Raw genomic sequence first — 15,451 nt, 5'->3', positions numbered from 1 at the left:
AATCTTATTAGTTAAAATACTGTGTGGTTTGATTATCGCCCCTAATCTTTAAATATTTTGTTAGGGTTTTATTGCTAAAATAATACTGGAAACATTTATCAACATGTGTGTTTCATGGTATAACATGTATGGGTGAAATGCTATTTTGTCTGTGCATTTCAAATTAGATGATATAAAGAAAAGCGAATGTAAATGTTTCTCTCCTGTATCAAATTTCTCCTTTTGTTTTCTGATTCTCGTGTGGTAGTGTATTTACTCCTTTTTGGCCAGTTGAGCCCCAGAAAAAAGAAGAGCTTCAAGCAAGTACATGATGGCATGTTTAATTTTTTTCCCCTTTTAGCTTGCCTACATATTTTATGGTTTATAAAGTATGTATTGCAGCTCTGCCATGTTCATTTTGAAAATTCCATTTAAAAACCAAACTTGTAAGGACAAGTAAACAATCTCAAAAATTTTTTGTTGGATTTTGTATTTTCTTTATATAGTAGGTGATTCTGAATTAGTATTAAGAATTGGGCTTAGTCTCAGTTGTTATGTAGAAGCTTTTAATGCCCTTTTCAGATATAATATTTCCTATATTCAGATAGTACAGAGCAAACCAAAGTTATCAGATTGTTATACTTAAAAAAAAAATTAAAGTTCTTTCCTCTCCCATTTCCATATTATAAATTTTTGTGTTTTAAGTCTTTTTGATGTCAAACTAAATATTTTGATGGAAATTATTTATCCTGATGCTTCCACATAGTGTGTTTCCTGTTCTTAATATTTTATTTATACAAAGTTACATTTGGGTTAATTTCATCTGTTAGGGCTCAGCAGACTACAGCTAGGAGGCCAAGACTGACCTGGCATCTATTTTTGTTTATCAGGTTTTATTGGAACACAGCCACACTCATTTATTTAAGTGGTTGCTTTCATACTACAACAGCAGAGTTGTGTAGTTGTCAGAGAGACCTTATGGTCTGCAAAGCCTAAAATATTTACTATCTGGCCCTTTACAGAAAAAGTTTGCCAACCCCTGCTTTAAATTGCAGAGGATTTAATTTTGGGCTTCGTCAGCCATTCCATAGAATATTTTGGTTTATATGAAGACAGTTCAGTATTGGTAGATTCATAATTGAACCTTTATATAGGCAGGCAATTGAAATTTCCATCAGTGATTTGTGAGTTGGTTAATAATGAATATGTAAGACTACCTCCCATAAAAGTAAGGAATTAATGTCATTATGTGACAAACCAATTTTTTTGTGCCTCTGTTTCCTCATTTGTGAAAATTGGACTAAATAATCTTTAAGGTCTCTTTTTCTTCTGCAGTTCTAATATCAGTTCCTTGCGCATTTTATATGCATTTTGAAAAGTAATTTATAAGTATTAGTAACTAGAAGAATCTTTTATTCTAAAATTTTAATATTTAAAAAAAAAAAACACCCCCCAAAAAACAAGTTCAATGTGAGGAGCCAGAAGCTATCATTTGTAAGTTAAGGCTAAATACAGATTCTGAATTTGAGGTGCTTTAAGGAAATGAAAAAAGAACGTATATATTTTTTACATTAGCCTCTACTTTATTCTTTAAATATTTTTAACTTAATACATTATGCATCTATGATATTATTCTTTGAATTTTCAGTTTTTTCTGTGTTACATGAAAGAATATTCAGGTCTACAATTTGGGGAAATTTTTAGGTAGGTTGTTATTTTTCATCTTCAGCAAGAATGAAAATTAAGCTTTTTTTTGAGGCGGGGTCTCGCCCTGTCACCCAGGCTGGAGTGCGGTGGTGAAAATTAAGCCTTTTTAAATCTTAATAATTCTTTCTAAAACACAGAAGGCAGATAAACCATATATTCTTTGCCATTCTACATTATTTTACTAGGATACATATAAATTATTTCATAGTTACTTTGTAATATTAGTTCCCTGTTACGAATTTTGAAGTCCTAGGGTTTAATTGACACCAGTATAGTAATTCAAAAATAAGATTCTACATTGGATATTGTTGTTAGTTTGTTTTCTCTGTGGGCATTAGTGTTTAAGTAGTTATCTTCCCAAACTTTTCTATCTAGTTATATAACTGATATAATTTTTATGCATATTTAATTGGGTACCTTAAGATACTTCCCTAATTGAGAAATTTAGTATATTCACATAATAGGATGTTATATAGCAATCAAATAAATGAACCATGGTTACACATAGTAATGTGGATGAATATTAGCAATATTATGTTGAATGAAAGAGTATGTCCAAAAAGGTGATATAAAATGATATTCTTTTTTAAAAGTCAACGACAACTAAAACCATTATTCATCTTAGGAATACATTAAAACAATAAAAACAAGGAAATAATAAACCCAGGCTTCAGGATAATAAAACTTTAGGTAGCAAGAGATGGGCTGGAGGAGGAGCAAATAGATAGAAGTTACTGTTAGTTTTCTAGTTCTTGTGTTCACAGATATTTATTATAAATATGTGATTTCAAAATTGGGCCATGCATGGACCAATGATGAGAGTACGTCATGAAGAAAGGATTGTAGTTAATCAAATTTATGTATCTGAGATCAGTTAAATTAAAGATTTGTAAGAATTGGACATTTATATATTTATTTAAAGCTAATATTGACAAATGACTTGGACAGTTGCTGTTATGTTCAAACATGTTAACATTTTGCTGTCTAATGTAAAGATTTTAGCTTAAAAAATACCCACTGGCAAATCTAATGGTATTATATTTAGCAACTATTTTGATGCCACTTGATAATTTTATATAGGTATCATTTTACAGTAAATCTCATATTCTTGTCTGTGAAACTTTGCTTCCTCTATATAGGAGTTTCACAACCTGCAGTAAATATGCACATGACACAGTCAGTGAGAATGTTCCTTATATTAATGAAACCCAAAGGGTGATGTTTGTGTCTCCTTTTTGTGTAAGTTTACTTGCCCTTCTATATTCATTTTTTGGTAATGTTTCATTGCAGATATGTAGACACTTTGTTCAGTCTTAACTTGCCCTTTGTAATGATAATGTTAAATTAGATGAAATCTTTCTGTTTTGAGTAGGTCTTACCAGCAGTGTCTTAAGTGCCTAGTTCCTTTTTGTTCATAAATGATGATCTGGTTTAATACTGCAGAGCATTTTAAGCTAAGCATTTTGAGAACAGCTTCTGCCTTTCTTTTTCTTGTGGCAGCGTGTTGCTAAAGCGCTTACAGAGACACTGGTACATCAAACAGGGCTTTCCCTTTATTTTCTTACATTGCTCTAATTTTTGTTTGTTTGTTGTTTTTACCAAAGCATTTTGCTCAGATTCACTTAATGCATGCATGTATTCAAACATGAGTATCCATTTTTCACCAGTTGGTTATGGTAGCAGCACTCAGCCTTATCTAGTTTCAGAATGTATGCTCTACTTGATTGCCATTGATATATGTTTATTCTGTTTGTATATAGGTCCTATGCACAGTCAATTGGAATCCCTGAGTGACTCTTGGGCTCGCCTGAAACATAGCAGAGACTGGTTATGCAACTCCTCCTATTCCTTTGAGTCAGACTTTGATCTTACCAAGTCTTTGGGAGTTCACACTTTGATTGAAAATGTTGTAAGCTTTGTGAGTGGAGATGTGGGGAATGCCCCAGGTTTTAAAGAGCCAGAGGAAAGTATGTCTACAAGTCCCCAGGCCTCCATCATTGCAATGGAACAGCAGCAGTTAAGGGCAGAAGTAAGTCTTTGATATTTACTCCTTATGAGAGCTCTGGAAACTTAAAACTGAACCATTGAATGTATAGTTCTAGGGAAAACCTTTCCTTTTCTTCTATTCCTTGCCTTCCCCTTTCCTGTACCTGAGCTTTTAAACATAACTTTCTTGACTAGAACAGCACGTTATTTTATTTGAACTGGACAAAAGTGCATTTTAAAATTGTCATCTCTCAGAACAATATACTCAGAAGTCTTCACATGTCTCCTACAAACTAGGGTGAGACTAGTTGATGACAATAGGTCATCAGAGCCTTTTTTTTTTTTTTCTGGAGACGGAGTTTCGCTCTCGTTGCCCAGGCTGTAGTGCAATGGTGAGATCTTGACTCACTGGAACCTCTGCCTCCTGGGTTCAAGCAATTCTCCTGCCTCAGCCTCCAGAGTAGCAGAGATTATAGGCATGCGCCACCATGCTTGGCTAATTTTTTTGTATTATTAGGAGAGACAAAGTTTCACCATGTTGGCCAGGCTGGTCTGGAGCTCCTGACCTCAGGTGATCCACTTGCCTCGGCCTCCCAAAGTGCTGAGATTACAGGTGTGAACCACCACTCCTGGCCCTGAGCCTTGATGTTTGACCCATTTGTCTCAGTTTAAATTAGACACCTGCTTCAGGTTAGAACCTCACAGAAATAATTGCTGCAATCAAGACCCACTGTTGAATGCTAAAATGAGTGAGCAAAACTTGAAAGAGACATAAGATGTTTGCATAGCCTTAAAGTATCTTCCCCCAAATATTTATTAATTATTGTGGTTTTAACATGTCCACAATTCTTCCATAGTTCTCCCTGCAGGAAGTGGAGATTAATTCTTCTCTCCTTGAGAGTGAGCTGGACTTAGTGGCTTGCTTCTAACAAATAGGCTATAGGAAGAAGATAAAATTGTAACTTCACATTGCAGAAACCTGGCAGGTATCGCCTTAACTAAATGATTAAGATTGGCCGGGCGCGGTGGCTCACTCCTGTAATCCCAGCACTTTGGGAGGCCAAGGTGGGTGGATCACCTGAGGTCAGGAGTTTGAGACCAGCCTCACCAGCATGGTGAAACCCCATCTCTACTAAAAATACAAAAATTAACTGGGCGTGATGGTGGAACCTGTAATCCCAGCTACTTGGGAGGCTGAGGCGGGAGAATCACTTGAACCCAGGAGGCAGAGGTTGCAGTGAGCCGAGATCGCGCCACTGCACTACAGCCTGGGCAACAAGAGTGAAACTCCATCTCAAAAAAAAAAAAAAAAAAAAATCAAGATTAACATCACCTGTATTAAGTCATGTCGATATAGTGTAATGAGAACACTTTATGTGGTATTCTTCCCCCAAATCCATAATTCCACTGTAGTCATGAGAAAAAAATCAGACAACCCAAAATTTAGGGACATCTACAAAATATATGAACAGCTCTTCCGAAGTGTTGTCATGAAAAAGAAGGAAAGACAATCTGTCACAGGGTAGGAGAAACTAAAAAGTCATGGCAACTAAATGCAATGTGGTATCTAGGATTAAATCCTGGAACAGGAAATGAACATTAAGGAAAATTAAAATCCAAATAAAGTCTTTTAATTAATACTATTTTACTTTAGGTTTAGTTAATAGTATTGTACCAATGTTAATGTCTTAGTTTTCATAAATGTACCATGGTTATGTAAGATGTTAAGATTAGGGGAAGCTCAAGGAAGAGTATACAAGAACTCTCTGTACCATCTTTACAACTTTTCTGTATATCTAAAATTATTTCAAAATAATTTTTTTTTTTTAAAGAAGAAGGATAAGCTGATCAACTACAGTGATGGAGAGTGTCTTCCTAGGGAAGATGGGGGCAGAAGTTCAAGAAAACCACAGAGAAATAGTTCAGAAGTATTTCTCATTCCTGGGCTAAAGAGTATTCATTCTATATAAACTTATTAATAAAGAAAGCAATAGCAGTACTACCTTATAGTTTTGAAACCTTCACATATATCTCCTTGTGAGCTTCACAATAGCTGTGTGAATAGATTAGATAAGGTATTATTAGTCTTATTTTATATACGAGGAAACAAATTCAGTAAGTTAAGTGACTTTCCCAAGGCCACACAGTAAGATAAAAGTCTGTCCTTGAAACCATGTCTCCTACATCCAAAGCTACTACTTTTCCTATTGTACTCTAACCTTTTTTATTCTGATGTGTGCTTATAGAGTTTTTAGAAAATCTTCAAAAAAAGTAATAATAAAATAAATGTTTATGTTAGAATAGATTCATATGAAATGTCAGAATTTTCTAAGTGTTAAAAATACTGTTTTTGGCATACAGAGTTTCGTCGTGTCTGAGTTAAGTGAAGAACTCTAAAATATGTTTTTTTCCTCAAGCTTCGTTTAGAGGCACTTCATCAGATCCTCGTTCTATTGTCTGGGATGGAAGAAAAAGGTAGCATCTCACTGGCAGGAAGCAGGTTGAGTTCAGGCTTCCAGTCCTCCACACTACTCACGTCTGTGAGGCTGCAGTTCCTAGCAGGGTGTTTTGGTTTAGGCACTGTTGGACACACAGGAGCCAAGGGAGAGAGTGGCCGATTGCATCACTATCAGGTAGGTGACACCTTGCAGTATATACAGATTTTAACTGTCATTTTACAAAGCCACTTTAATAATGTGAAACTTTTTGGTGTTTATGATTCAGTTTAAAAATACAAAGACTTTAAATTTTTTAAGATAGCTCATTGGTCCCATTTCCTAAATAATGCAGTAGAGATTAGGTGAGCCGTGGTATTATTGTACTATTGTAGATTATTTGCTGGCTCGGTTTTATTAATCCAGTTTTATTATCCAGTTTGGATGGGAATAGATCCAAGTAAGGATAGGGATTGGAGTTTGGGAGGATGGGTTTCAAGAGCTTACATTTTAGATTTGATCGTTTACCTAGTTTGTGTGATTCCTTTGATAACTTAGAAAAAAATGTTATCTTTATGTCTTTCATGTTTAGGCAGGAAAAACTGCTTTGTGAGGAAATAGATTATACAGACTCGGCCAGGAGTGGTGGCTCACACCTATAATCCCAGCACTTTGGGAGGCTGAGGTGGTCGGATCACCTGAGGTCAGGAGTTCAAGACCAGCCTGGCCAACATGGCGAAACCCTGTCTCTACTAAAAATACCAAAAATTAGCTGGGCGTGGTGGTGGGCGCCTGTAATCCCAGGTACTCAGGAGGCTGAGGCAGGGAGAATCACTTGAACCCGGGAGGTGGAGGTTGTAGTGAGCCAAGATCACCGCACTACACTCCAGCCTGGGCAACAGAGCAAGACTCCATCTCAAAAAAAAAAAAAAAAAAAAAAAAAAAAGATTATACAGACTCAACAATTATCAAGCATTTAAAATTAAATTTGGAGGCTGGGCATGGTGGCACCCATCTGTAGTCCCAGCACTTTGGGAGGCCAAGGCGAAACCCTGTCTCTACAGAAAATACAAAAAATTAGCCAAGTGTGGTGGTATGTGCCTGTAGTCCCAGCTACTTGGGAGGCTGAGATGGGAGGATCACTTAAGCCTGGGAGGCAGAGGTTGCAGTGAGCCAGGATTGCACCACTGCACCCCAGCATGGGTGATACAGCAAGACCCTGCCTCAAAAAAAATTATTATATACTTTATATACTGAAATATAGTAAATAATTAAAAACCATTGTAAGGCTCTAGCATAGACTAGAAATAAAATGTTATTACTTCTTTTTGCAAGCAGGTATTATTGTTGCTAATAGAAAAAGTAATTCTTTATGTGTAATTCAGGATGGGATCCGAGCAGCTAAGAGAAATATTCAGATTGAAATCCAGGTAGCTGTGCATAAAATTTATCAACAGTTGTCTGCTACCCTGGAAAGAGCCCTGCAAGCAAACAAGCATCACATTGGTAAGTAAACCGTTCCTGCAAATGCACAGTGCAGGTTACATTTTAGCCCGAGGTTATAGTACTAGTTATGTTCTATATTTTGTGTTTAACATTAGTAGATAAACTTATAGGTAAAGAATAAATAATTAAAATTAGTGTTTCATGTTATTAATATTTTAGAAAATGATTCATTTTAATAAATGCTTTGTTTACTGAAAGGAAGATTCTTAACTGTCTCTTTGTCTTTTAGAAGCCCAGCAACGTCTGCTTCTGGTTACAGTTTTTGCCCTAAGTGTTCATTATCAACCAGTAGATGTTTCTTTGGCAATTTCCACTGGTCTGCTAAATGTATTGTCACAGTTGTGTGGTACAGACACCATGCTAGGACAGCCCCTGCAGTTGTTGCCAAAGACGGGTGTTTCCCAGCTTAGCACAGCTTTGAAAGTGGCCAGTACAAGGTTGCTCCAGATTCTAGCCATCACTACTGGGTAAGTATGGTAGATGTCTTTGTAGAACTGTATGAAGTCTGGTCTTCCTCCATTTTAGAATTCCCCCTTTCCCTCTAATCTGCTTTATGTATTTAAGCACTATGTTTGCCCTTCTGTGTGTTTGCCACTTATTTTTTTCTTTTATTTCACATAGGACCTATGCTGATAAACTGAGTCCCAAAGTAGTTCAATCCTTGTTGGATCTACTCTGTAGTCAGTTGAAGAATTTATTGTCCCAAACTGGTGTACTACATATGGCCTCTTTCGGAGAAGGGGAGCAAGAAGACGGTGAAGAAGAAGAAAAAAAAGTTGACTCCAGTGGAGAAACTGAGAAGAAAGATTTCAGAGGTAATGTCTTTACTTACAAGCCTTTATTAAAACCCCATTGTGTGCATATGATTAGAATGTAGAGTTCCTCTTCCTTATATGAGGTATGATGGGATTTTTATTTGTTTATTTACAAACCTCTTTTCTCTTCACGTATATATGATTTAGATGAGCTTCTGACCAAACATCTCTGCTTAGAGTCTGTTAACCCTCATGTTGTGACCATACTGCCCATTCTGTAGGTTCAGCCTCTCCTTGGCTGTCTGGGCTCTGAGACCTAGATTTTAGATGATTGATTTTCCCCAGGTTGCATTTTGCCTAGGGGGAAGCTCAGATGTTTTCTTAGCATTTGATCCTGACAAGCCATCTCTAACCTAAGTCCTGACCTAAATTTTCCCCCAGGCCAGGCGCAGTGGCTCACAGCCGTAATGCCAACACTTTGGGAGGCCGAGGTGTGTGGATTGCTTGAGCCCAGGAGTTCAAGATCAGCCTGGGCAACATGGTGGAACCCCATCTCTACTAAAAATATGAAAATTAGCCTGGCATGGTGACACATGCCTGTAGTGTCAGCTGCTTGGGAGGCTAAAGCACAAGAATCACTTGAACCCGGGAGGTGGAGATTGCAGTGAGCTGAGATCACACCACTGCACTTTAGCCTGGATGACAGAGCGAGAGCCTGTCTCAAAAAAAAAAAAAAAAAAAAAAAAAAAAAAAAAAGAAAATTCCCCAGCACCAAGGGTTTTGATATCTGTTTGTTTTCTGGGTTTTTTTTTTTTTTTTTTTGAGACAGAGTCTCACCCTGTCACCCAGGCTGGAGTGCAGTGGTATGATCTGGGCTCACTGAAACCTCTGCCTCCCAGGTTCAAGCGATTGTGCTGCCTCAGCCTGAGTGGCTGGGGTTGCAAGTGTGTGCCACCACACCCAGCTAATTTTTTTGTTTTTATTAGAGACGGGGTTTCGCTATGTTGGCCAGGCTGATCTTGAACTCCTGACCTCAAGTGATCCGCCCACCTCGACCTCCCAAAGTGCTGGGATTACAGATGTGAGCCATTGCGCCTGGCCTGATATTTGGGAACTGGATTATAATTAGGAGGAGCTCGACTTCTTCCTAGACTGTTCTGTTCTCTAGTCACCAATAATTCTTTATTATACTTAGTCATCATAGTTATAGCATATTCATTTTTATTGTACAGAGATGTAAAAGACGTTTCAAGTTTAGGCTTTGTTTTCTGACCTTTCCCCATTCTGTTCTTTAAGTTTTCAGAATTCAGTAGCTGACAGCCTAAGATTTTGAATTAGATTTGTGCTTACTGCAGTTTCAAGGTAAATTATGTGATATAAGACTATTTCTTGTTGGCTCTTGGTTGTAACGTAAACTTGTCTCTTCACTGTAGCTGCTCTTAGGAAACAACATGCAGCCGAACTCCATCTAGGGGATTTTTTAGTTTTTCTTCGCAGAGTTGTATCTTCAAAAGCAATTCAATCAAAAATGGCTTCCCCAAAGTGGACAGAAGTGCTTCTAAATATAGCATCTCAGAAATGTTCTTCAGGTACATGTCCTTTGCCTTTGTCTTAGAGTATTTATAGATATTACTTGCATTTTATTAAGATAATGCCAGACTTTAGCAACACTCCATGTGTAACCTTGATCTGAAGGCTTTTCTTTCTTATTTTCTGCGTACCTATTTGATCAAAAGAAAACTCTGATTTCAGAAGTAAAAATTGGGAGAAAATAAATAATGTAGCTCTGGAGAAGATCATAGAATTTATCTAGAGAACTTCATCCTCTTTGTTCAGATTACAAAACTAAGAATAAGCAGAGAACATCCTGTTTAATACGATATTTTAGCACAGATTCTGACCTTGCTTCTTGGATTATCAGGATGCAGATCTGAATTTGTACAGTCTCTCTTATCATAATGTGATTTCTGTTGCCTTGATTGTGACTTCTGATTGTTTGATATTTATCACAGTTCTATAGAATAAGCTTAATCCCTGGTCCTTACCCTAAAAGGTCTGCTTACATAGATTACAGTCAGTCCTTTCCTGTTCTCTTTTGCTAAAATTGTGGTAAAATGCACGTAACGTAAAATTTGCCATTTTAATCATTTAAATATACAATTTAGTGACATTAAACTTATTCACAGTATTATACAACAATCACTGCCATCCATTTCCAGAACTTTTCATAATCTCTAATCTAAGTATGCCAAAACATAATGTAATCCTCTATGGCACATGGTATTTTATATGTTTACATGCTCAATATACTTTTTTTCTTAATTAGTATAACTTACAACTGCTCCTTTTTTTTTCCTTTAATAAGGTAAGGCTTATATTAAGTTTCAGGAGGATAAAGAAAAATCAGATATTCATTTATTTTCAACTGATCTTATTACAGTTATATGTATTTTTTAATTACATATTTATATATCAATATCCTATTTTCTACCTTGGATTACTTCATTTATTTATTTATTTTTTATTATTTTGAGACAGAGGCTCTCTGTGTCGCCCAGGCTGGAGTGCAGTGGTGTGATCTCAACTCACTGCAACCTCTCACTTCCAGGCTCAAGTGATCCTCCTGTCTTAGCCTCCCAAGTAGCTGGGATCACAGGCATGCACCACCACTCCCAGCTAATTTTTGTATTTTTAGTAAAGGCAGGGTTTCACCATGTTGGCCAGGCTGGTCTTGAACTCCTGGCCTTAAGTGATCTGCCCGCCTCAGCCTCCCAAAGTGCTGGGATTACAGGCATGGGTCACCATGCCCGGCTGTTGGCTTACTTTAGAAAAGTACAGTCTGTTTACTCCCGGTTAACCCTAACAATCCCTGTGAGACAGTCAGTGCATGGACGGGGAGAGGCAATGAGAGGGAATAATAAGCATGAGCTTTGGAGATTAACAGACCTGTTTAAAACTCTACCTCTATGAGCTTGTGTGGCTTTGGTCAAGTTACATAACTTCTCTGAGCCTCATTTTTCTCAACAGTAAAATGGGGCTGTAATTCAGTTTGTGAGGATTAATAGAATGTATGTGTGTGAAATGTGTAGCATAGCATAGTATCTGGCACAGATACTTTTTTACAATGCTTTTCCCATTATGTATACATAAAAACTGAGGCATAAGCATGAATGTATTCATACGCATTCATGGGTACAGGATGGATCCAGAATTCTTGCAATAATAGTTTGAAATCAAGTTTGTTCCACCCATAAATGTTTAGCAGCCTCAGGAATTTTTTTCCCAGAAGTTAATTTTAACTTTGAATTTAAGTCACATTGATAATAAGAAAAGGTTTTTTCCCCTCCAGGTATCCCTCTGGTTGGTAACTTAAGAACAAGGCTCCTTGCACTTCATGTCCTTGAAGCTGTGCTGCCAGCTTGTGAATCTGGTGTAGAAGATGATCAAATGGCCCAGGTTTTTATTTTTAAAGTTATTAGAAGATGTTTTCCATATTTGCAAAATGATTCACCAAAATCTGTACTTAACAGTCTCTTCAGTTGTAAATGTGTCTTTTATTCAATAGCATAACGTTTACTTTTAGGACTGCTTTCTTTATTATTTCACCCCCAAGGAGAGGGCAAAAAAAATTAAGTTATGGGGTGTGAGAAGTAGAGGGATAGAGAATACTCTGCAAGGTCAGAAGGAAAGAAAAATCTGGAATTTCTTACTAGGTTTGGACCTCTATAGGAAGAAACATGTGGGAGTGTCCTAATCAGAGGTCTAAATAGTAAGGCAAAATGGGACCCACTTTCTAATGGGTTAATATTTCTCTTTTTTTTTTTTGAGATGGAGTCTCGCTCTGTCGCACAGCCTGGAGTGAGTGCAGTGGCGCGATCTCAGCTCACTGCAGCCTCTGCCTCCTGGGTTCAAGTGATTCTCCTGCCTCAGCCTCCAAGTAGCTGGGACTATAGGCACATGCTACCATGCCTGGCTAATTTTTGTATTTTTAGTAGAGATGGGGTTTCACCATGTTGGCCAGGCTGGTCTCAAACTCCCAACCTCAGGCAATCCACCCGCCTCAGCCTCCCAAAGTGCTGGAATTACAGGCATGAGCCACCATGCCTGGCTTCTAATGGGTTAATATTTCTAAAAAGTGATATTTAACTTGTAACCACTAAAAGTAGCTGTTGAACACTGGTATAATCAAACTTCCCATGCGAGTTAATATTACAGTTAACATGATACAGCTTTTCTAAAAATACTTAAAGTTACTTTTTACAAATTTTATCCTTTTTTCTTCAATAAAACAGATTGTTGAGCGCTTATTTTCCCTTCTCTCTGATTGTATGTGGGAGACACCCATTGCTCAGGCCAAACATGCTATTCAGATAAAGGAAAAAGAACAAGAAATAAAACTACAGGTAATTGGTTTTTCCTAAAAGGTATTTCTTAACAGCATAAGTGAATATTCTGTCACTTGTCTCTGAATGTCTGTTCCTCTGAGGCACCTTGCTCTATCATTTATTCCATTTCCTCTCTTGGCATTCTGTCTCCCTCTCCACTGATTCCCTCCCCTCAGCTTATAACGATGCTTAACTCATTTCCTTTCTCCTAAATCACATTTTTATCCGTGAAGCCTTCTCTGTCTTCTCTCTTGTCCTGTACTACTAAGCTTCTTAGAAGAGTAATCTGCATGTTTCAGCCACTTTCTTCTCATTATCTCTTCAACCGCACCATTTATCTTGTATCAAAGTACGAAATTAAATGACAAAGATAAGTGTTTGTTGCTAAATATAGTGTATCCTTTTTTTTCCACTTCTTACTTTACCTCTGGAAACTCTAGCCTTTTGTTATTTTCAAAACGCTTTCTCCCGGATCTCCGTATATTCTCTGCCAATCCTGATTCCCTTTGAAAGCAACTCTTTTTTGGTGCCACTTTCACCTTGCCTTCATCTCAAAATGTTGGTGTTCCACAGAGTTTGATCCTTAGCTTTTCCAGCAGTCTCATCCATACCCAAAGCAGGGGACCAACATGCTTTGATTTATGGTTTTAAAAGATCACTCTGCAGTGCCTTCCAAACTTAAATACTAGCCTGGGTGTCTCCCCCTCAAACCCTTCCCCCAGCCCCTTTTTTTGTCCCATTTCTGATTGAAAGCACCACCATTCACCTAGTTTCCCAAACGCAAATTCCTGGGAATGCTAGATTATCCTAATGTCCCCATGCATGCAGTCACTAGCCTCCATTGATTTATAGCTTGTGAATCCATCTCTTCATTTACCTTAATTCCTATCTTGGTTTTTGTGATTCCACACTTCTCCTGGTTCTCCTTCTACTTTGATAGAATGGCCTGTTCTCATTCTCCTTTATAGGTTCTTCTTCTTCTTCTTCTGTTCAATCTAAGTGTTGGATTAATCCCCATTCCTTCTCAAAGAAACCTTATTCAGACTCATATGCCCATTTCTTATTCAGACTCATTAATCCACATTTCTTCTCAAAGAAACCTTATTCAGACTCATATGCCCATTTCTTATTCAGACTCATTAATCCACATTTCTTCTCAAAGAAACCTTATTCAGACTCGTTTTAAATTCAAGTTCTGGCATTTCCCCTGAATTCTAGACTTACATTCCCATCTTCTACTAGTCTTATCACTTAAATGTCTAATAGGCATCTCATACTCAGTATGTCAAAAATGGCGCCCTTAATCACGTTCTGTTTCTTCCCCCAGGCTTTCCCAGCCTCCTAGTGAGTTACTCAAGTGAAAAACCTAGGAGTCATCTTGATGCCTCACCCCCATTTCTCTATCCATACAATCTCTAGATTCTGTTGGCTCGTCTTTAAAACGTGACTTGAATTTGCCTACCTCCTCATCTCTTCTGTCATCACCCTATTCCAAGCCATTATCATCTCTGGCCTGAACTATGCAGTAACCTTCTAAGTGCTCTCTCTGCTTCCATTGTTATGCCCTAAAGTCCATTCTCTGCACAGGATCCAGAATGATCTTTTAAAATTGTAAATCAGAGCATGTTCGTCCCCTGCTTAAAATACTCCAATGGTTTCTCGTCATTCTTGGGATAAAATGTAGAGTTCCTTGACCTCTCCCTTTTGCTCACTATAGTCTAAGCAACTTGCCTTCTTCTTGTAGTTCTTGAACACAGTAATCCTGCTCATTCCTTAGGGCTTTAAACTGGCTGTTACCTCTAGATATGTTTCTTAGAAATTTCTTGTCATTCAGATCTCAGTTATCACATCTTCAGAGTCTCCTTCCCTAATCAATCTAGAGTAGTTGCCACACACTCTTTGTCGTGTCACCTGCTTTAATTTCAACATAACACTTAATCCTTGTATTTTCTTATTTTTTCTTTTTCTCTTCCAAAATATAAGTTCTATGAGAGCAGAGACCTAATACCCTGCTGAATATGGAGGACCTGATAGGATACCAGGCAGAGAATAGAGATGCTTAATAAATGCACATTGAATGAATGAATTCAGGCCCTCACTATTTCTTTCTTTTTTTTTTTTTTTTTTTGAGACAGAGTCTCGCTGTGTCACCCAGGCTGGAGTGCAGTGGCGCGATCTCTGCTTACTGCAACCTCTGCCTCCCCGGTTCAAGCAATTCTTCTGTCTGAGCTTCCTAAGTAGCTGGGATTACAGGCACCTGCCACCACACCCAACTAATTTTTGTATTTTTAGTAGAGACGGGGTTTCACCATATTGGCCAGGCTGATCTCAAACTACTGACCTCGTGATCCACCCGCTTCGGTCTCTCAAAGTGCTGGGATTACAAGTGTGAGCCACCACACCCGGCCCCCTCACTATTTCTTACCTGAACTTGCAGGGATATCCTGATTAGTCAGTCTCTCTGCCTTCATCCTGTATATCCTTGGTAAAATGATGTTTATAAAGCACAGATGTGATCAGAGATCTCCTATGTACATCATTCTGTGTAGGTCTCCCTAATGTCAGTAGAGTAAAATTCAAACAATATGACACACAAGGTTTCCATGATTTGATTTCTTCTTCTCTTTCTAGACTTGTTTTCTGCCAGTTTCATCTTCCAGTCATTACATACTGCTTGTCTTTAAATCACTGAACTCTG

General features: G+C 37.7%; 1 protein-coding gene across 5 annotated transcripts in view; it reads left to right on the top strand.

Moving 5' to 3' along the window:
- HERC1 (HECT and RLD domain containing E3 ubiquitin protein ligase family member 1) overlaps positions 1–15,451 on the top strand; it is a 289,708-nt gene that overhangs the window by 196,005 nt on the left and 78,252 nt on the right. For all 5 annotated transcript variants that reach the window (XM_055362535.2, XM_031002448.2, XM_055362534.2 and 2 more), the window contains 8 exons: positions 3,447–3,715; positions 6,090–6,305; positions 7,493–7,613; positions 7,843–8,080; positions 8,235–8,428; positions 9,802–9,957; positions 11,718–11,824; positions 12,661–12,771. In XM_055362535.2, the coding sequence (XP_055218510.1) occupies positions 3,447–3,715; positions 6,090–6,305; positions 7,493–7,613; positions 7,843–8,080; positions 8,235–8,428; positions 9,802–9,957; positions 11,718–11,824; positions 12,661–12,771 (1,412 nt within the window). The remainder of the gene's footprint in view (positions 1–3,446; positions 3,716–6,089; positions 6,306–7,492; positions 7,614–7,842; positions 8,081–8,234; positions 8,429–9,801; positions 9,958–11,717; positions 11,825–12,660; positions 12,772–15,451) is intronic.

Source organism: Gorilla gorilla, chromosome 16 (genome assembly GCF_029281585.2).
Source record: "Gorilla gorilla gorilla isolate KB3781 chromosome 16, NHGRI_mGorGor1-v2.1_pri, whole genome shotgun sequence".
NCBI classification, from domain to species: Eukaryota; Metazoa; Chordata; class Mammalia; order Primates; family Hominidae; genus Gorilla; species Gorilla gorilla.
Note: the sequence above shows the minus strand (reverse complement) of the source record. Positions and strands in the feature narration are given on the sequence as shown.